This window comes from Coffea arabica, chromosome 4c, assembly GCF_036785885.1.
Source record: "Coffea arabica cultivar ET-39 chromosome 4c, Coffea Arabica ET-39 HiFi, whole genome shotgun sequence".
NCBI lineage: Eukaryota > Viridiplantae > Streptophyta > Magnoliopsida > Gentianales > Rubiaceae > Coffea > Coffea arabica.
Window position 1 is genome coordinate 5,394,432 of NC_092316.1, and position 22,931 is coordinate 5,417,362.

The 22,931-nt window shown below is 33.2% G+C and overlaps 1 protein-coding gene and 1 long non-coding RNA gene across 5 annotated transcripts; one reads left to right on the forward strand and one right to left on the reverse strand.

Moving 5' to 3' along the window:
- The first annotated feature begins 2,973 nt into the window (after positions 1–2,973).
- Positions 2,974–5,692, forward strand: LOC113740041 (uncharacterized). Of its 3 annotated transcripts, none has more exons than XM_027267530.2 (3): positions 2,974–3,407; positions 4,949–5,059; positions 5,186–5,692. In XM_027267530.2, the coding sequence occupies exons 1-3, from the start codon at positions 3,246–3,248 to the stop codon at positions 5,504–5,506; spliced, it is 594 nt and encodes a 197-aa protein (XP_027123331.1). In that variant the 5' UTR covers positions 2,974–3,245; the 3' UTR covers positions 5,507–5,692. The 3 variants fall into 3 exon arrangements, with proteins under 3 accessions (XP_027123331.1, XP_027123330.1, XP_027123332.1); XM_027267531.2 differs by adding an exon at positions 3,751–3,777 and having other exon boundaries at positions 3,270–3,407; positions 4,949–5,692; XM_027267529.2 differs by having other exon boundaries at positions 4,949–5,692.
- An 8,922-nt stretch (positions 5,693–14,614) lies between these two features.
- LOC113739706 (uncharacterized) lies at positions 14,615–19,934 on the reverse strand. Of its 2 annotated transcripts, XR_011812952.1 has the most exons (3): positions 19,660–19,844; positions 18,609–18,689; positions 14,615–18,394 (listed from the first exon to the last, which is right to left on the reverse strand). It is a non-coding gene; the product is annotated as an uncharacterized lncRNA (long non-coding RNA). The 2 variants fall into 2 exon arrangements; XR_011812951.1 differs by having other exon boundaries at positions 14,615–18,689; positions 19,660–19,934.
- Positions 19,935–22,931: the final 2,997 nt, after the last annotated feature.

Here is a 22,931-nt window from a genome sequence, read left to right on the forward strand (position 1 = left end):
AAGTTGCTAACTGAACATATTGACAGTTTGAGGGTGCATTTTGCATTTATATGGATGTCTCCTGCTATCATATTTAATAAAATCACATGGACACCCACTACAATTTTTAGGACGAGTAATGATACTCGATCCTAAATTTGATCTTAAATGCAAATTAGAGCGAACACAATCTTCTTTAACATGGGACAAAAATGTCTTGAGTTTGAATATATTTAGCTCCCTATATATTTTTATATCAATTGTTTGTTAAATAATTGTGAAAACTTTCTTTGTAGAAATTTGGGAGTTCACATTACATGTCACCATAATTTGGGATACAAAACTTATTCCAAATAATATTTCGCTTACATCATAAATATATTTTCCAACCCACCTTTTTATATTCCCAACCACCTTGTTATCTCACATACATCACATCACAAAAAGTGCTACAGTAATTATTCCAAATAATATTTCAAATAATACCCTATCCAAACAAACCCAAAGACTTTCACCATCATATATCTCAACCAATATCTTTAGGACTAACCACTATTGTTTATTTAGTTCCAATGATCTCTATCCAAAGTATCGTAGAGCCAATTATAAATTTTCAATGACATAATTTTATGTTGACATTATGATCTACAGAAACTTTTTTTTTTTTTTTTTTTTGGTGTGTATGTCATTTGGTTCTTGCAATTCTATGTCTTTTCTAGAATTTCGGTAAAATAAACTCTGGAATGGAAATTTCAGTTTTAGCACTTACAACCCCCAATTAAAATATATTGAACTTTATAAAGAACGTTTATTACTATAATTTTTGGTCTTCCTTTTCCTACCCTTTTTAATGAATTTTCACGGTCTAAAAGCAGATGTAGTAGGAGCTCTTCTCCATTGTAAAGCTGAATTTGCACATCAATAAAATGACAGTTGGCTTGCGAAAAAAAAAAAAGATTTCTAAAAGGTTAGTCACAGTTAAAAGTTTGGATAGAATAAGGGTGCATTGATAAAATTGAAATCTGAAACTTAAGTTTGAAATCTGAAGTTTGAATCCATTGAGTTATTGAATTGTTAAGTATTAAATCTAATACATTAGAGTGCATGTCACACGATCAGTAAAAAGTGAATAACTTATCACTTAATTTTGAGAGCAAGTTTTGTCTAGAAATTCAGTGTCACGTAATTAATTCAGATGTTCAATTTTTGGTTATCAAACTGGACCTAAATGTTTAACACTTCCATTACTTATAAACCTTTTGTCCTAACTCAAAAATTTGTCTTAATATTCGTGAATTATTCTTGCTTCTTTTTTTTTTTTTTTTTTGCATTTCTTAATCAATTGTATCAATGGTATAATGAATTCAATCATTAATTAACTTATTGTCTTTCCAAATCAAATATTCCAATACGATATTTAACAGTGAACTCTGATTATCCTGAAGGGAAAATCATTCAAAACGTCTCTCACATTTTACAAGATGACTTTTTTCGTCCCTCACTTTTAAAAGTATAATTTTACGTTCCTTACAAATTCAAATTGACCAAACTTGGTCCCTACCTAGGTTTTCGATTAGTTTTTTATCGGATTTTATATAATTCGATTAGTTTTCAAGGGCAAAATTGTCAAATCAAATTTTATATAATTCGATTCATAATCCCTCACATTTCATAAAATAAATTTTTTCGTCCCTTACATTTCACAAAATGAATTTTTTTCATCCTTCACATTTTTTAAAATGAATTTTTTCATCTTTTATTGATCATTTGTGTGAATAATTTTTTTAAATCAATGTATATATCTATTTGATTTCACTTGAATAGTACGAATAGCATATGAAATCAAATAGAGATATATTACATACTATTTGTACTGCTCAAGTGAAATCAAATAGATATATACATAGGTTTAAAAAAATTGTTAGTTTTTCACTTATTTTAATTTTCTTTTACTCAAATTTTGAAAATAAAAAAAAACATTTAATCATAAATATTATCGAGTGTTTATATCGAATTAAATTTGAACAAAAAAAATAAACAAAAGAAAAGTATGACAAAAAGAAATTAGTGATTGGCATTTTCAAATTTTGAAACAATCACAAGGCAAGTAATTCAACTGTTGGTATTAAAAATGTCAAGTAGAAATTTCGTATTTAAACTGAAATTTGTTAGTACAATTATATAATTCGAGTTAGAACTCATTAATTAGATGAACTTATTAGATAATTCAATAAATAAATTATTATCAAAATAGAAATGTCACAAATATTGAATAGGTTCAAATGGTGAAATCATATAAATATATACATGGGTTTCAAACAAAATTATTAGTTTTAAATTCCTATATATATCTATTGAATAGTATGTGTACAACTACAATTAGCATATTTAGATGAAATCCAATAGAGATAAATTACATGTTATTTGTAGTGTTCAAATTAAATCAAATATACATATACGTGGGTTTATAAAAAAAAAGGTATTCATACACATGATCAATGAGGGATGAAAAAATTCATTTTGAAAAATGTAAGGGATGAAAAAATTCATTTTTTGAAATGTGAGGAATGAAACAATTCATTTTGTAAAATGTTAGGAACCCAAAAATTCATTTTGTGAAATATGAGAGATTATGAATCAGATTATGTAAAAAATTGATATGATAATTTTGCCTTTACAAAATAATCACATGCAAATCACATGGTGGATTCCGGCAAAAAACTAGTCAGAAACCTAGGTAGAGACCAAATTTGGTCAATTTGAATTTGTAAGGGACGTAAAATTATATTTTAAAAAATAAGGGACGAAAAAAAATCATCTTGTAAAATGTGATGGACGTTTTGAACGATTTTCCCTGTCCTGAATTAAAAAAGTTCACAACGTGAAACATCAATCATCAATTATTAAGGGCCTGACGGGGTAAGAAAAAACTGAGGGCAAAACAGTTCGTATACTCCCACGTAAGTATGTAATATAATTTATGTCGTGTCATAATCTAAAATTCCACATAGTTCGGAGTGGACAACGAACTTCTAACAACTGGGATGGAACCGCTTTTCCACTTTGAGGAGTCGACTAGTGCATTTATGACTGTGCTCAGGCGGTCATAAGATGGTAAAGTGGCCTCACTTTGGCCATCGGATAACCTATCTTTATATTTTTTCATCCAAAAATAAGAAAAAGGAGAGTAGATAGATTTCTTGAGGATTCTCCAAAAGCAGAAAAGGATCATATTCATCATTACATAGACTGGTGTACCTGTTCAAATGGAGGAGAAGCAGCTGGATTATGTTCTGGTGCCTCTGGGGATGTTCATATTCCTGGTTTATCATGTTTGGCTGCTTTACACCATTATATACAATCCCAGGAAAACTGTTGTGGGACTCAATGCTGAAAGCCGTCGAAATTGGGTTTTCTCCATGATGAATGTTAGTTCCTCAACCCTCTATCCCACTTTTTCTTTCATCAGACATGTTATATGCATGTGATGTTAATTATATTAGCAATTATCAGGGAAAAGTAGTAATATATCTTTTGGTGATAGTTAGGAGTTTTCGCGTGTTTTTCCCTTGTCTGCTGTTTATGATCGTAAATGGGGTGATAGGGATTAAAGTGGTTCGGCTGCTTTATTCTAGTAGAAATTATGCAAATAGGCACATATGCTTATTTTACACGCATGCTTGTGTGCTTGAAATTATGCTGGATGATTGTAATTCGTACTAAAAATTCTTATACTGATGGGTCCTGTCATCGATGGGTTGTTATTTCAAGATTTGCACTGATGCCCTCCACGTTTAGGTATGATCTCTTTCGTCTATTATTGATGTCAGCTTATGTTTCTAATTTCCTTTGATTTCCCCTCTTCTGAATTGTCCTCATTAGTTAGTGTTCTACCTTTACTTTGATCATGTTGCCCATGATTTTTCCTTTCTTAGTGAGTTAAATGGGATGGAGGATAATTGATTTCAGCATATAGATCAAGGGCAGGTGATGGGGAAGGTAAGGGGAGTGATGAAAGCAAGTATTTGAAAGTGGTGGTGGCCGCCAGGAGAAGCAAATGCTCCAATTGGTACCTAATGGAGTTGAAAAACAGAACAAAGAAATTTACTCCTGTTGCTTTTTTTTCAAAAAATAGTCTTTGCTTCTATAAAATGAGCTTGGATTAAGCTATTTTATCTTATATTATGCAGGAAAAACATTTGTTTCAAATCTTTCATTTATACATTGGTCGATGCCTCATTCATTAACATCTTTAACCCAAATTCTGTCTTCTTAACCTTATTGAAAAATCAATCGCAAGAAAGATTGATGATTATCATCAAAGCGGTTGATTACGGGCTAGAGTTTCTGCATACACTTATTGGGTTGTTCAAAGTCAAATTATGATGCAACATAGCTGCTAAATTGTGAACAAAAAGCAGTCATAACCTACATAAAACTCAGCAGGCTGAACTCCTATGGAACATGTTTACAACTGTTTTGGATCCCAATTTATAGGCTTGACATAATATTCATGTACGAGTAACTTTAGTAAACTCTCAATAGGTAGTTTTCAGAGAGCGTACTTGTGCAATTTATCTCATGTTAAGGTTTCAATCTTAAAGCGGTATATAATCCTTTTGTTTGGTTGAAACTTCACATAAGATGCACAGCCCACTCTTTTTTCTTTTTTTTTTTATATACTCTCCCATCCCTCTCCATACCCTTCCTCCCCCCAGGACATCCCGCTCTTGCAAGTGCACCACCCACCCAGGAAAAAGTCCATTATAAGGATGGCTTTTACCCTTATATTAGGTATTCCATTACTGAAAGATAGTGTTCCACATATTTATGACACATTCCCCTCTTCATTGTCTCTAATCTTTAATTCTGCTTCCCAGCTAGTCAATGGATAACAAGTGATGAGAATAGTAGGTCGTCTTTAGTTTGGCATTATTTATCAGAATTGATTCATGTAAACTGTTTGCAGGATCCACTTAAGAATGGTGTTTTGGCAGTCCAGACTTTACGCAACAACATAATGGCATCAACTCTATTGGCAACAACAGCTATTACTCTTAGCTCTCTGATAAGTGTCTTTGTAAGCAATGCCTCAAATTCTTCGTCTTCAAAGTTAGTTTATGGAAATAAGACTTCATTTTTGTCTTCTATCAAATTCTTTTCTATCTTGCTCTGTTTTCTTGTTGCTTTTCTTTGCAATGTGCAGTCTATTAGATACTATGCACATGTTAGCTTCTTAGCTACTGTGCCTACCTTCAAGGACAGAAACGACTGTATTGAGTATGTTGCAAGAAATTTGAACAGAGGAAGCTTCTTCTGGTCACTTGGATTAAGAGCATTTTATATGTCATTCCCTCTTTTCCTTTGGATTTTTGGGCCTATTCCCATGTTTGTCTGTTGCTGTATGATGATATTTCTTCTTTACTTCTTGGACACAACTACAAGCTTTACGAGAGATCTCCACTGTAAATCGATCAAAGAGGAAGCAATAGCCAATGATGTGGAATCAATTCATCATTCATTGTAGTGGTTGAGAAGTAAAAAGCCCCTAGTTGGTCATGAGGTTCTTGGAGCATAGCCAATCAAAAAATGTCTTTTATCTGTACTAGAACCTTTAGTTTCAGTGTAATATTTTCCACAGAGAACGACCAAGGTGCTATGTAAATAGTTCTTATCAACTGATCTCTTAGTCAACAAGATGCTATTCAAATTCTGCATGGTTTTCATATGCTTCAATTGAACTTTGGCTATTTATAAAATTGTTATCATCCTCATGAGGAGAATTATTTTTGAGACTTTGAGTATAGTAGCAGGTACGTATTTTCAGAGTGAGCTTGGTGACTTCCATGGAATACACTCATTTTTCACTCACCATGCATTATAGACATATGCACATATAATTTGCAGTTAGTATCATGCATAAAATTAGGCTCCAAAAGATGGTTTATTCTTGTTTTCCTTGGTTGACAATGCTTCTGATTGATGATGTGCTGACTGTTATTATTATTTTTTTTCTTTTGATATTGTGAGATTTTCTTCCTTTTTCCTTGGGTATTAACTCTAGGACGCGCAAAAACTGAGGAGGATCCTGCTGTTTTCTTTGGTTGTCATCCTATAATATATTTAGGTGCTTGAAAATGCAGCATATCCTCTGAAAACTAGACATTCTACCAGGAACTGAGAGTGAGATACAAATTAAATTGGTTTTGGATAACAATGTATGAAACATGGTATCAGGAGGAAGGTTTAGTAGTATCTTTGCTAATTCATGTTCCGTATTCACTGGAGAGAGTTTCATTTCCTTATAGAACCAGAAGGAAAGTTTCCTAACTTACTGTGGGTGATTTATTCTGTCCGGTGCTATAGTACAATAGAAACACCATGCTTCTTGCTTTCTGATGCTTGAAGCTCTATATCAACCGATAGTTTTTCCTTCACTGACAGCAGCATAGAACCATAGATGAGGGTGAACATTTTATCGACTGGCTTGAACCCACCCTGGGAGTAATGAAATCCTTATGATCTGACGCATGGAATTAATTCTTTCTGTTGTATTGTGAACGTTTACAGATGTAAAGACAACCTTAAGGTGTATATTGATATTGAAACGGACTGATAATGCCTTTTTCTTCTCTTTGTAAACTTTTGGCCCCAAATTTCTCGATTACTTGCTTCATATTTTTCGTTTGTACGTTACTCCAGTTACTTAATTTGTATTACCTGGTTGAAAGCGGGCGTGGCATGAAATGTAGAGGTCTTCTGCGTTGGATGTTGGGTTTTGAACCCTTGTTCAATGTACAATAATCTTTTGAGGGTGTGTATTTGGCTTGAACGGGACAGAAGGGGTTGGAAACCTCTCTGACCATAATTGCTTTTTTTTTTTGGTGAAAATAGGGATTAAATATTAATAAACTCTGACCATAATTGCTGGTACAGCATGTCTGCAGATTGTCCATGTTACAGGGGTTAACCATGTGTGCCAAATTGACTGGAACAGGACATTTGAGCCCCTGAAATGACATCCGTACAGTATGCTTTTGTTTGTGTCTTTTGCTATTTGTCGCTGTTTCTGTGTTTTTTGAGCTCAAATTCAGGCCAAGTAGGATGTGGTTCTTTGATAACAGAAGAAAGACAATTAGTCGCGTTACGTCACAACATTTGAACGCATACCGAAATATCCCATGCTTTACCAACTGTGTTTCTGCCTTGTATTTATGGGCATGTTGGATATGTGGAGGCCTACAGAGGGTCTTGTTTCTTTGGTGAAAGCGATGGAAACAACAAATTTCTTGGATTTTGGTGCAAGAGAAGCCAATAATTAATGCCCCACATGATTTTGACAAATGATCTGCCCCATCTAAATGTGCAGAGACCAAAAAGAAATGGACCACTTTTGCATTTGTTGCTGCTATTCATCTTTGGCCTACATTTGCCGTACCAGATGATCTGTCTAGCATTCCATCTTTGTGGTAAAATAGAGTACACCATGGTTCGATTTTTTAAAGCAAATTCAGAAAACCATTTATGGTGCCATGCACCAATGTCGATAACAAATTGCTAAACTGATGCTGGTGGTGCTGCCGATGTTGATAGCTGACAGTGCCATAATGCATGCAGTGCACTACATTGATCCATCAAACCAACCCCCTTACAATCTTTGAGTAAGTTGATAGAACTGTTACTGTACCTTTACACTGTGTCTTGATGATGATCTTGTTTTCTATATTTGTCGTTACCAGAGTAACTACCAGATCTGTCTTCCAACTCCATTGTGGAACTGGAACATGTTGTGTTTTCTCATTTCTCCTGTTTATGTCCTTGTTGATCATTGATGGCATCAGCTGTCAAAGTGTCAACACCCATAATTATTACTTGCTCTTTGTCAGAATATGATCCTTTCCTTTGGTGCTTATCTCCTACCTACACCTTTTGTCCTTGAGATATAGAATGTTGGTACCGCTGCCAATGCACTGATTTCTCCTAGCAACCCCAAAACTTACCATTTTAGTAATAAAATCCCACACCTGTGAATAGAAAGGCATGAAGAAATAGGATGTCCTCACCTGGATATGGAAAATGTTTGCCGTGCAAAATTTAGCAGCTTCTTCAACAACTTAGCACGGTTGGGACGAGTTTTCTTTCTAGGATCATCCACAAGGCACTGTGTGTTTATAAATGCTTGCCTTCAGGTTGACTTTGGTTGATTAGTGATTGAACCACCTGACATTGGTAGGACCTTGTTTGATATTGAGCTTCCTCCATAGTTTTTCTTGGCTTCTACCGACTAGCTAGAAAGCCAGTCCAGCACCAGTCACTGGGTGTTTATAAAATACATACCTTGAGTGGATGTCTGGGACCTGGTTTCATTTGCCCAAGACAAAAGCAACAGATTCTTGCAAAATTACTGTTCGGTCTTCGATTGTTTTCAAGGCATCCTGCATAACTTTTTTGACATGTATTTTAGCTTGTGTTTAACTGGAAAACGCCACTGATTTTGGTTTGAGGACCCTTTAAACGACCGTGTAAGACAGTTTTGGAGAAATCAGATTAAACCCATTTTTTAAGAGGTATGGTGCAAGAAAAGTCCCTACATGTATTGATGAACTAGCATCATTCTGTATAACCTGCTCTCCTGCCTGTCCTAGAAATCTTGGCAGGGTGGTCTAAAATCTAATAGGGTTTTTCATAAATATCATAGAGGACAAAAACTAATGGAAAATACTCAGAGATTGAGATCAAAATCTCCATATCTCCCTGTAAAATTGTGATTTTACCCCTCACACTTCAATCAAGTTGCCCCCACTATACCACTAAACAAAATTTAAGTACTAGAGAATTACCCTTTGCCTCCATTGATCCCATCAAAATCTGCATCATATCTACATATAAAATTGTAGTTTTGCACCCACTACTATTCAACAAAACCTAAGCATTAAAGAATTACCCCAACCAAAACCTGCATATATGCGTATAAAATTATAGGTTTGCCTCCATACTTGAATGAAATCACCCTCACTACTCTTTAACAAAAGCTAAAGTAGTAATACCCACCTTGTTTATATGTCTTTGGGTCCAAATAATCTGACAACACTTAAAATAAATTATACCACCACCTTGTTTAAACAAAGAAATAGATTCCATTTGCATTTATTCTTCTTCTTTATCTATTCTAAAAAAAAAAAAAAAAACTTTTTCACTACACATTAGAACTGCCAATTGCTCATTTTTTATTTCATCTTAAAAAAAAATCTAGATTAAATTTATTAGGGTTGTGAGAGGAGAAGTGGAAGAATTCTTTACTAGAAATTTGATATTTGCTTTATTACTAAATTGGCGTATATTATAATTAGTAGATTTTTAGTTAAACATATTTTTTCATATCATAATTAGTAAAATTTCATATATTAACTTTGCCCCCACCGAATTTCTTCTCTAGCTTCGCCCCCGAAAACACCCTATTATCTTAACTAAATTAAAATCAAATATGGTCTCAATGGAACAAGAACAAGCAAGAGAACCCTAGAAGTGTCAGTTGATCTGTCAATTTCATTTTACAATGCGGTGTCCCCGGTGGGCCTAGTATTGAAAGTTCTGGGGTAATATAGAGCCTCCATCTCCATGATTGAGTTGTCTACTTATCCACTATTCTTTGAGCAGTGATCTTCAACTGCTAAAGTTTGTATTTACCTAGACAAAATTTTTTTTTTTTTTTTGTATTCTTTTTTGAAGAAAATAGTGGAAATTATGCTTAGAAATGTTCTTGGGAAAGAAAGAACGATCATTTGGGTAAAATCTAACAGTAGTATTTTTCACAACTGTTATTAAATCCAAACTTGTGCTCACGAAATTCAAAAAGTTGATGGGAAGATCTTGCTTTGGTTAACCAGCTAATGATTGGTACCGACAGTCTGTGGTCAATTTGCACGGGGAGATAAGATGATTTATTATCTTATCCACAAAGCTATAGTGTCTCGTTACACTTTTAGTTTTGCTTCATAGGAAACCAATTAAAGCAGAAAAGGACCAAAACCGACTACCTCCTCAAGACGTTGCTTCCAAAAGTAAAACAGCATTTTGGTTTGTGTTTCTCAAGTGTGAATTTTTTTTTAAGAATGGACAAAAGTGAAAAAAAACTCATCTAATGTGAGATTGGTGGGATTTATCAGCCCTTGTCCCATGGTATATCTTGGACTAATTTCAATTTGTGCCTCCAAACTGAGGCTCTATTTTCACTTTGCACCTTAGATTTCAATTTTAGTCACTTTACATTCTAAACTCTCTCGTATTTGTATCTTTTTAAGTCCAATTGATAATGACTTTAGCAACATCGAAGGAACGAAGGGCTGTACAAATGATTCACCTTTTTGCATGACTAATAGGGATTGTGAGATGATGATATTATACTGCTATCCAGTAAAGTGGTTTAGGTTCGTGTCGTGTGCAAGTCCTCTATTCTGTTAGTTTCCTATGACTAACGTCGATCAATAGGATTTAAGTGAGACAAATATGAGAAGTTAGAGTGCAAAGTACCCTTAAAATTGTAAGCCTGGGGATGCAAAATGAGAAAGAAGTACAAGTCCAAGAGTACGAAGTGGAAATAATCCTTAAATTTTTAGTATGGGATTGAAGTTTTACTTCATATATACTATAGGAGAAGGTGGAATGATTTATCGCCTTATTAAGAAACCATCGTATTAAGAATTCTTCAATAAATATTATACAACGTCTTTTGAGATCACGAATGTAACGAACTAAATCGTTTGGAATAGAAACATATTCCTTATTTTGAAACTCTTTTACCAAACACCTCCTTTAGTCTCCACATAGTTAGATCTCATCTGATTCATGTATGATATTTTTAACAAAAAGTTTTCTTTTCGCTCGGGTTTTTTTTCTTTTTTAATTAGGGGTTTTCTAGATTCGCATTTCATGTACTAATGTACAACTTGAAATCTCAACATCCTAAGGTATGTATGCCCTGTGCATTTAGTTTTAAGTAAAGGGCTGACAGAAATTGTTGAAGGACTTGCCCCTTTCGTGCAATCAGTGAAGAAATCAAAATGTCACAAAGAAGTGCGGAATTAGGTTTCTCTTAGGATTAGTTTATTTATTGATTTGTTGCTATGATGTGATATGTTATGACAAACAGATAAGAGTGGATTTAGTTTGTTTTCTCCTTTCACTGTTTCTACAGAAAAGTGAAGATTTGGCATATCTTTTTCTCTTCTAGACTTCTAAAAATCCTTCCTACTTGTAAAGATAACAGCCACTATGCAATTTTCCGAGAACCATCAATCGGTTTCAAATCTAAACTAGACTTTTGTAGAAGATCATTTCCTACCATACAAAAATGCGGAAAATTTTTTTTTTTTTTTTTTAAAAAACTTAGTCTAATAATATGTAGTCAATTGGTCGTATACGATAAGAAAGGGGTACATTCGAGTTCCATCTGGAGATTGGAATTGTTCAGCCAGTCTCCCCTGTCAAGGACAAGAGGGAATTAGATGGTCAATCATGATAAAAATGAATCAGGATCATCTCATCTCATCCGATCCAAGTGGTAGGGTCCGACGTTGAATACCAATTCCACGAGCATGTCCCCCAATTTGGCCGCATCCAAGGAGAAAAATCTTGAGGCACATTCTGCTTTGGTGGCTACTTGCTACAACTTTAACTTAAAGGTCTGCATTGCTATACACTTATTTGGCTAGAAAGGAACATTTTCCCTGGCTCTCACGAAATATTTTATGGTCTATACTCAATTCTGATAATGGATATTCCTAAACAAATGTCCATTCTCAGAAGGCTAATGAGAACAGAAGAAAAGAGATAGAGGTCGAGATATCCTTCCAAAAAATACCAACTGAAAAAGGGGCTCTAATTTAGAAGAGAGAGAGAGAGAGAGAGAAATTGTGCTGAGCGACCAAAATTGCAAAAACCAATGTCTGTATGTGTATGATAATATTCTTGCTGATTAGATTTAGTCCGCAGGAAAATCATTCGAATAAGGATGTTTAAAATATCGGTCTGTCTAACGAATATCCTGTAAGCACTCGTTAACATGTATTTCAGGTGTTAGATTTTTAAAAATATAAGATTAATTAGAAAAAATATATAAATATAAGGAAATTAATTAGGAAAATTGTATAAATGTAAGAGAAAGTAATAATCATTAGTGTGTGTGTGTATGTACACAATAAATTAGGTAGAATGTAGGTATGTTAACGAGTGTCACATAACATCTGTTAAAAAAAACCCTTAAAGTAACATGGCTAAGTCTATCTCTGTCAAACAGATATTGACTTATCTGAGTATTTATAGTAATTCTCATGTTATACTTGAAATGGCTAAAGTTGAACTTTGTTTTCAAAATAATAAAACCAACTAGTGAGTATTTATCTTAGGATTAATCTTGCATGCACAATTTGGGCATCTGGAAATTTTCTTTTGATCTTTATATTTTATGATCACGTTTCTGTTTTCTTTTTTTTTTTTATCAGTTATTTTGGGGTTTCTTTTTAGATGGTTTCTTTTTGGGATTAAGGATATATACTTTGTTGTTTTGCATTTTTATTTCTGACTTTGAGACAGAAGATGGAGTCTTCTGCTCACTTATAGGCTTCAATTGTAACTGGCTCCGAGTTTACATGTTATGGAATGTGATGTAATATTCTTCAAGAATGAGAAAACATCCAACAAATTTTAGTAAGGCACGAAGATGACAGCTAAAATGTCTTCTTCAGCTCCTCAATCTTTGATTAAGAAAAAATTAGATGAGTTGGTACAAAATGGAAGCATCTGAATGTCAAGATTAATCTAAAAAATAGGGAAAGAATGAAAATAGAAAAATAAAAAGATAGGTAGAAAAAAAAGGGCATATTGGAAAGCATTATTATCACTTTATCCCCTTAACATTCGGTGCCATTATTAATTTCCCTTTTAACGTTATCTTTTAGTTACTTTATCTCTAAAACTAACGGTCAAATTTAACGGAGTTTGTTAATTAAAGTAAAAAGACAAGTTTAGCCTTTAAAGTTATTATCATTTTATCCCCCTAAACTATAGTCTCATTATCAATTTATCCCATAAAGTTATTTTTTAGACATTTTATCTAACAATTAAACCAACTTAACAAGTTAAAAAACTTTAGAAAAAAGTACCCTCATTTTTGTATAATAAAAATAATAAAAAATTTAGGGTGGTTCTTCTCCTCTTTAGTATAAAAAAAAGTCAAAATATTAATTTATTTCTTTTTGGGAAATTAATATTAAAAAAATAGAAAGATAGGGACGGGGAGGGGGAGGGGGGAAAGAGAGATAGATAGAGAGAGCTCAATTTTTTTTTTAGAAAATACAAATAAGAAAGAATTAAATACTTTTATTATTTTAAAATTATTTCACTTTACTGTTTACCATCAGATTTCAATCCTAATCCTAACAACCTTAATTTAATATGATAATATTAGACTTTTTTTTATCTTTTTCTTTGCAAAATCTAATTTTTTGTCTCATTTTTTCCTATCTCTTTTTCTTTTCCTAATATTAATAAGTGTGAAAAAGAAATTTGAGAAAACTCTTTTATTTTTATATTTTTGGATCTCTTAAAGTGAAAAAAGAAGAATAATCATTCTAATTTTTTATTTTTAATTATATATATAAGGGTAAATAAATTTAAAATTTTTTTACCATACTAGTTAGATTAACGATGAAATAAAATTCCCAGAAAATAAAGCTAGGAATTAAATCGATTATATCACTATAATTTAAAGGAACAAAATAATAATAATAATGTAGTAATACTATAGAATAAAAGGGTATTTTTGTCTGAAATTTCTTAACATGTTGAATTGAATTACTTATGGGGGTGAAGTGACTAAAAAATAACGTTATGGGGTAAACTGATAGTTGTGATATAGTTTAAGGGGGTAAAGTGATAATAACCCTATTGGAAATCCAAAACAAAAAAGGAAAAGAAAAAGAAGACGTGGAAAGACATTTACTACCTGACAGGCGTCAGGCAGGTGTTAGTAAGTAAGATGATACCTGTCGTTTCCCAGAGGGCTCGCATTGCTGGTCCGTCTCCGCCATTTCCAAATCTAGCAAGCATTGACCCCACCTGCCTCCAATCATTAGAATCTTTACCTTCTTGGCAAAATTCGCCCTCTTGCAACTCAGAAAGCATCATTCTATTTTCTAAATTTTACAACTTCTTCTGCTACTTCATTTGAGTCATTTTACCATTTCTATTTTCACCACCCTAGAGAATACTGCAAGTTATCCACCCACTCATTATCCCTAGACCCTAGTTCCAATTCATGCAAGTACTAGCAATCGCTTTGTTATTAGAGATGAAGTCACCAAAACGACTTGGAAGTGCAATGTCCCAATGTGACTAATTAGTCCTAATAACTACCATTAGAGAATGAGACCAAATTAAGCTTAGTGCAAAAATGTGTAAGGTAGATGGGAGACAGAGTACAGTACTTTCGGCACGTATCTTGTTCTGATTTGCTTTCTTTTCGACTTTTCGAATGAATAATGTCTGTTTTTTTTTTTCTCAAATGAAATTTTGTTCAAATTTTAGATTGTTTATTTGTCAAATCAAGTTTGAACTAATATTTTATTGAACTTGAATATTAAGGAATATAAAACGTTATTCAAATTTGACTTGACTAATCAGCGAATCAAGTTCGAACGAGTTCTTATTACAATGAGTGTGACTTGACTAATCAGCGAACCAAGTTCGAACGAACTCTCGTTACAGTGAGTTTAATTCGAACGAGTATCGAATAATCTGGTTCATGGTTTCATCCAAATAGCAAAATGACATCCTCCCTTTCCACCGAGGCCTCACATGGCTGGTCCAGCATTTCCAAATCTAGCAAGCATCGACCCCACCTTCCTCCAATGATCAGAATCTTTACCTTCTGGGCAAAATCCGCCTATTTCAACTCAGAAAGAGAAAGCATCATTCTAGTTCTAAATTTTACTACTACTACTACTGCTTCATTGAGTCATTTTACCATTTCTATTTTCGCCCTGGAGATTATAATTTATCCACCCCCCCCCCCTATTGGCCCTAGACCCTTGTTCCAATTCAGGCAAGTACTAGCAATCCCTAAGTTAAAGATAAAGCCACCAAAACAACTTGGAAATGCAATGTCCCACTGTGATGGGTACCAATCGGGGGCGGAGCTACACTCTCTTAAGAGGTTGCAATTGCACCCCCTCAAATTTTTGAAAATTATAAAATGGCCTATAAAACATTTTAGCTTTTTAGTGTTGCTTCACTTTTGCCCCTCTTGATTTTTTTAAAATATTCCATCTAGCCCTATAATTGCCCCTCAAAAGTGTTGAAATTTTCTATAGTTGCTCTAGTTATTCTTAAAATCAAAGCTTCAAATAAAATACCATGATATTTTTGTTCCTTTCTAATAAATATTTTTTACTTAAAATTGAACTTCACTTATATGCCCAACCATACAAATTGAATTACATGCAAATTTGATATTTATTTAATATTTTAATTGTGAAGATTATCTGCCTATCCTATCTATTTTAGAATGTGCACCTTATAATTTTGTTCGTAATATTAACTATGATTTTATACCATTAGATGACTAGAAAACTCCTGCACATAGTAAATAATAAGCTACATAGACAATGCCTTTTAATTTTGTTGTTGTAATACTGAATAAATTGGTTCATGCCAATTAAATTTTTAATAAACACTAAGTTGTACCAAAAGCTTACAAATCACTTCAACCTAAAATTATTTCACCCTCTCAATAAGGGTCCTAACTCTGCCATCGTACCAATAACCAATATTAGAGAACGAGACCTAATTAAGCTTCGTGCAAAAATATAAGGCAGACAAGAGAAAGAGTATAGTAATTTAGGCACGTAACTTAATTTGATTCACTTTCTTTTCAAATGAATAATATCTTTTTCCTTTAAACATGAGTAGGAGGTATCAAACTTGGGATCTTTCGCTCACACCTTCTCACCCTAAATCACCCAACTCAACCCTCTCCTCGCAAACTGAATAATGGCTTAAATGTAGAGCAAGCCAGCAAGGTCTGTACATACATTTTTTCAGGTTCCAAACGAGAATTGCAATTCCTTATACCATAAGAGTTGATAATAGTATCTTATACTCTAGACGCTAGTAAACAATCTCAAAAATAGAATTATCAAAGACGAAGGCATAACAAATACTAAAAGGTTTTTTGATAAACGACAAAAAATTTCATTACAATAAATCTATATTAATATCAAAGAACAATTAAACATGCAACAAGTATAAATAGATCTGTAATCTACAACAAATCTGAAAAATCAACAGGGATACACTATAGAACTCCAAGATATCTTTCAAGATCAAATGATTCAATGGAGCCCTAACAATAAAAGCTTATTAATTTTATGTGATTGCCAAGTTACACTTGATCACATGCACATCTAATCTTTGCCTCCTACTTTAAAGCTTCTATTGTCATCAGATGATAACACGTATCCTTGGTCCAGCTAAGGGCATCACTGAAGCTTCTCTCATCAAAGTGTATTTGTTGTTGTGTGAATTAATGAATCAATTGAGTGATGCTACTAGCATTCAAGTATATCCAATTATTATTTTTTGTGATTTTTGTAAGATGATTTTTAGAAGAAATATGTGATTTATAAGTATTGGCTCTATGTCATAATATGCTTTTTTGACAGCTTTTATACCAAAAAAAGGAAAAAAAAAAAAAAAGAAAATGCTTACTGGATTTTAGGAGCTATGCCTGATATAGGAGCTGTTTACAAAGCGTAAAAAAGAAAAAAAAAAAAAGGAAAAAGAGTTAACTTCCATATATGAAGCAGGAACATCTAGGGCACTTTATGAAGGAAATTTTTTTTAAAAAAAAAAAAAAAACACATTGTGCAGAATTATATTCCACATAGGTCCACTTCCTAAACAAGGGATTCTTTTTTTTTTTGGAAGGTTTTTAATCTGAAATCCCGGATCAACCTTTTTTTTCTCTTTTGTTGTGTTCTAATCCTAAAAATGGAAAGAAAGGTAAGTAGTTCATTTGCAATCATATACAGAAAGTAGTACTTAATTAAGTCACATTAGTTCCTATCTAGAATGACTTCATAACATCTAGATGATTTCAAGGAACGTAATTACATTTAAGTTCAAGAAGGAAAATAATTTTTGCTATATCAAAGAACTTAATTGTATAATGCACCCTGTATCTCATGTAAACATTCTTCAACAAAGGTTCCCTTCATGATTCCTCTCATGTTTACATCATAGTTACCATACATCTCTGGTATTCATTGCTAACAACAACAAAACATCTCAGATTCGCCTATCTTAAAGATATATATATATTTTTTTTTTTTCGGTTAGGGGTGTCCCAGACTTTATTTGGCCAGACTAATTCCCTAAGACTAGTACAGCCCCGCCCAAGGATGCGCCTATATATGTTAAAGATATTTGATATTGAGAATTTGACATTGCTAACATATCCTATTTTGTGATTTTCTGATTCTGCTCTTAATTACAAGCCCGGAGAAGATTTTCATAAACTATTGCACTATAAAATCACATTTCTAACTAGCTTAACATTGAAATCACAAGCCAAACTTCAAGACAGAATCACAAGATGTTGCCTTTTCATACATACTAATTACTAAGTCCCCGGTTTGCTGGCTAAAATCACATGCTAATTGAATATGAGGTGAATACATCTATCTTTACATGTGTTATCTGAACGACCATTAAGCTCTCAAATCCAATGAATCATACTAGCTAAGAATAAGTCCATAGATAGTGGTTTTTCAATATCTAGTCTAGTTAAAGCTCAAGGACTTTCTCATTGTTATGAAATAGATAATCATAGTTGATTTTCTGATTCAGAAGGAACTAAGATCGTGATACCTATGACTACCATAAAACATCCTTGCCTAAATTTTCCAGCCCCATTGACTCATATAAGCATTACATTTCTTTTGTAATTTTTAAAGATGAATTGTATGCACATTATAGTCTTCCTTCCATTTGGCAACAATTAAGCTTTAAGAGTAACATGGCCCCAATTATGCTATCATTTCTTTTCTTAGAAATAGAGAGTGATTTCAAAATATATTCCTAGTTGGCCCTCCAATATTACGGACCACATGTGGCAAGTGGTACTGACTTTTGTCAGAATCACTTCAGTTAAGATATCTACCATGTCATCAATGGGTTTGAACCAAAACAGCAGAGAAAGCTCCTCAGATACAGAAAAAATAATGAACAAGAAATTAATTCCTTCAAATGGAAATGACCTTAGTAGTGGACACAAACTCTCTTCCTATCCATATCCAGCTTCCAGCCTGTTGAATTCGCAGCTGGTTTCTACTTGTCCTTGCCAAAAAAAAAAATGCTCCTGTAATTGGTAGCCAATTTGGACGAATATGTCTTGAGTGAATGAAGAAATTATCAAGATGAAAATAGAATATGTTGATAGCCCATATCAAGAACTTCGTTATGTTAAAATTTGCTGCTCTCTCGGTCAGGAAGTGAGGGGGAAGAAAATACCAACTCACAAAGGAAATACATTAACTATGGCCACAAGAGATGTGCTCATCAGAAATTATAACCTGCTTCTTGATTACAAATATTCCGGGCATGTTACCGCTCCAGCTCGGTCAAATTTCTCCAAACCCATATGATTTTGGTAACTAGTAATGCAAAATCATAAAGATGAATCAAATAAGCATGAGAATACGTGTTGGCAAAGAGGCAAAGCCACACTAAGCGAGGATTTTAAAGGGATTTCTTGATTAGCCATAGAGAAACCAATCAGAAATTGCTAAGTCAACATTAAAATAAAATTAAGTCCATTTGTTCCCCAAGGAAGGGATAAAAGAAAAATCAAATTCCCCAATGAAATCATGACAACACAGCAGAGGAAATGTATCCATTGATCTAGCACTTTCCAAGAGATGGGAATACAAGAAAGCCCAGATTCATTTACCTCCAGATCTTGTTCAGATATCATGACTCAAAAACAGCATAAGATAACAACACAGAGGCACAAACTGTGACATTAGACTGCCGTAGCATGCAATAATCCAATCAATGAATCCCTTTTATCCCTCATCCCAGCTCGAAAAGGAAAAACAAGAAAGCAAAGCACAAAATTGTAAAGTATATGAAGAAAAGATAGAAATTCTCAAGTCTACGACCAAGTGGGGGGAAATTCAACTAAAAAATCTGGGCAAGAATATAATTGTCTACTAGTAGCCTACTGCTAACTAACTAGATATACATACCTGAAGCTAGAGAGCTAGTTGAGAAGGATAGAGAGATGAAAAGCGGTAGAGGAAAAAACTAAAAAAATGGGGAGAGTGAGCGGCTGAAAATGATGACAGAAGCATAGAGAGCACAAAGGAGTGAGATGCAGCAAGACTCCATGCATTTCATCATCTGTGCTCTCTATCTTCTGTCAACAAAATCACCTTTACCTTCTTCTCCCATCCTTATAAATAAATATGTATATATATATATATATATTTTCCTTTTTAAATTCCTTTAATAACTCTTTGCACCAACAGCAGGAAAAAAAAAAAAAGTTGCAGCTGCTAGCAGCAGCAACAGCAGAAGTTGCAGTAGGAAAAGAAAGGAAGGAAGTAGTTGCAGTAGCAGTACCGTTTCTTCTGGAGGACTAGTAATGAGAAAGAGCCGGATGAACAGAGATTGAGAGAGAAAGAAAGGGAAAGAGAAAGGAAGAGTTTGTTTGGTTTGGAGTGACCTAGCCAGGCTATATCAGGGGCCTCTTTGCGCCTCTATAAATAGGAAAGAAAGTAAAAGGAGGGGCAGAATACCCCTGGTATTAAGGGTACCACAGTGCCTGTCTCATATGTACTACTACTTATCTTTCTTCTTGTAACCGTTCTTTCTTTCACGAGGGGAATGAAGGAAAGGACATTAGTACACTTCCCACAGTTAACTTCTTTTACTCTAACAACCCTAGATTATACTTCTTAGTCCTTTCTTTCTTATTCACCTTGCATGTTTTGCGTATCCAAATTTACTATTTTGGAATTAGAAATTACAGATTGTTACCATCCAATCATCATCAGATGATTGTGCTCTTTGATTATGATATTTTTACTGTACAATGTACGAACTAGGAATTATCTGTCAAACTAACAGACTTTTACCTTTTCAACCTGATCAATAGTACTCTTCTTATCCCAAATTAAAAAACAATATATACAAATTAATGGCTCCCTTTGGTCATATAAGTTTATAGCCAAAAAAGAATTTTTTTTTATATTATTCTCTAAATAATTTTGAATCATCATTTTGTCTTACATACGTCATGTCACAAAAATATTACAATAAATGATTAAATTTTTTTAAAAATAATCTTCAGCCCAATCTTTCCAATTTTGATGTGGAGGTTATTTGCACCAGACTAATTAGGATCTGTTCTCCTTACAAAACAGCATTCCAATTTTACATAAAGGTTCCATGCTCGGTATATGATTTTTTTTTTTTTTTTTTTTTTGTCTTCACGCGCCAAGAATTGGCCTATTCATAGGGTTTGTTTGTATACATCATTATTTGGGAAAAAAATTTATTAGATCATAAATATTTTTTTCAATCATATTTTAACTTTAGAACCTAAACACATGCAGAGTTAACCCTTTTGAATATCGACAACATGTTTCTTGTCATCAAATAAAACGAAGAAGACTTACTATTCAGCACTCGCTATGTAAGTGGTAAATTACACTCCATCTCTGTGGGTGGTTGCGGCTAGTTTCTGATTCTCATCATCCAGAAGTTGAATAACCTTGAAGTCACAAGGAAATATATAGCTTCATATGGGCGTTGAACAATTCATTAGTACATTGCATAGCCCGCTGTCCAAATCCACAAATCCTGCAGCAGCTTTAGTTGATACGTACTAGACGGTAGGATTTCTTGCAATCTTTCATGACTTTGTCTTTAGAATTCACAGCGAGTAGTCACTCACATTTGGTGTTAGTTAAAGCATGAAATTCATGCCATATCCAAGTATACAGTAAGTTGTTGTGCAGAAATCCATCACACGAGTCATAATCAAATTATAATTTTTTATTTTAGGAAGAGAGTAATACATGATTTCTCAGTCATCCTCTGTGTACGTTTTAGATGAGATTGGTGATTCTTAACTAGTATTTTGATCCTAAGCGGTCCAATGGGACATTAGTGTCATAGGGCGGGCGAGTTTTTTCTTCAAGGTGTAAAAAAATGTATGCATTTAAAACACCAACACTTTTTTCCCTTTTTTAAACTCCAGAAGAACATCCAACCTGGATTTTCTCGTCCTTTGTTTAAGGAAGTTGAGACCCTCAATCTGAACTTGCAACTTTTGAAAACCTTTCTTATGCAGGCCTACAAATTTAAGTTGACGAACACAAATGTTAGTTTAGAATTTAATGATGCAAAGCAGGTGAAACTTTAGACTTTATGCCTCACATTGAGGATACTCCAAAGAAATAGGGGAAAGACATCCACTTTGATATAATTAAAACTCACAAATATTATTTACTAGTGCTCTGAAAAAGAGTTTTTGCAACTGTGATCATTGGTTTGCTGGATGACATCAAACCTTTTATGCAATTAATCATCGAAATTTACAGTAGTTTGTTGGATTTCTACTCGTGGCACGGCATTAGTCATATAAGCATGTTTTATTTTAGTCACACAAACAAGTTTTACTTTTCTTATGAAGATATGAGGTTACAATTTTTCTTTATTTTATCTAATACTTTTTTTGGTATTTTTAATATTATATACACACGTGCACGCATATATATATATATATATATATATATATATATATATATATATATATATATATATATATATAATATTTTTGGATTTTTATATTTTAAAATATTTAAAATATAAATAAAATTTATGGGACTTACGCTCCACGCCCTAAGGCTTTTGCCCCGTTTGGACAGATATGGAATGTCGTGTCCAATGCCTTCACTTTTTAAAACACTGCTCTTAACTTAAGGAAAAGAACTATTTGTTGTTCTTTCACTAGCACCAATTTTTTACCTTCTTTTCTATAGTATACCACCAAAGCACCCCTTTATTGTGCTTTGGTCAATATGTTGTCCTTCATCATGAATACATCTGTAAAAAAATTCCTTATTGATACCACTTTGACATTCTGTTGTTCAATGCTACCAGAATAACATGCATACATCCAATTTTTCTTTTTCTTTTTAAGTTTTTTTTTTCTCTTGAAGAGATCAATTTAATTTCTCAAAGCTGGTAGTTCTTATTCTAATTTTCTAAGAGCTTAAATTTATGTTTTCATTTTGGAGATTTATAATAGATTTTTAAATTGGATACATTTGAATAGACGAAGAGTTCATTTTTTATACAACTGTCTAGCAGCTCTACTATCCAAGTTATATCGTTATTAACTCAATTAAGATGTATATGGCTGGATATAAATTGAGATTCTGGTATGTTTTTGTATGCGATAAATAAAATGGGTAAAATTGCTGTCGTCTCATTCAGTTGGGCATATGCTAATGTTATTATGCTCCTTACAATTATAAATGACGGATTAAATCATATTTCTGTTAACAACGGGACGTGTTGGTCCAAAAAAAAAAACTAAAGCTTTATTTACCAAAGAAAACATGAACAGTTTACGTGTATGTACAGTATATGGTCGTACTAGGGGGGAGTGCCCACACATCGCGCGGGCGTTTGGTGCCTGTGGTTAAAGAGGATTTTTTTATTGAACAAATAATAGTATATCCTGAAAAGAAATAATCATCAAATATGACAAAATTAATAATAGTATATTCTAATTGCAACACACACTTGTACACTTTCTTTTATCAATACTTTTACAATTTTACCATTCCTAAAAGACCCCTACAGATGTCAATTGAAAATCG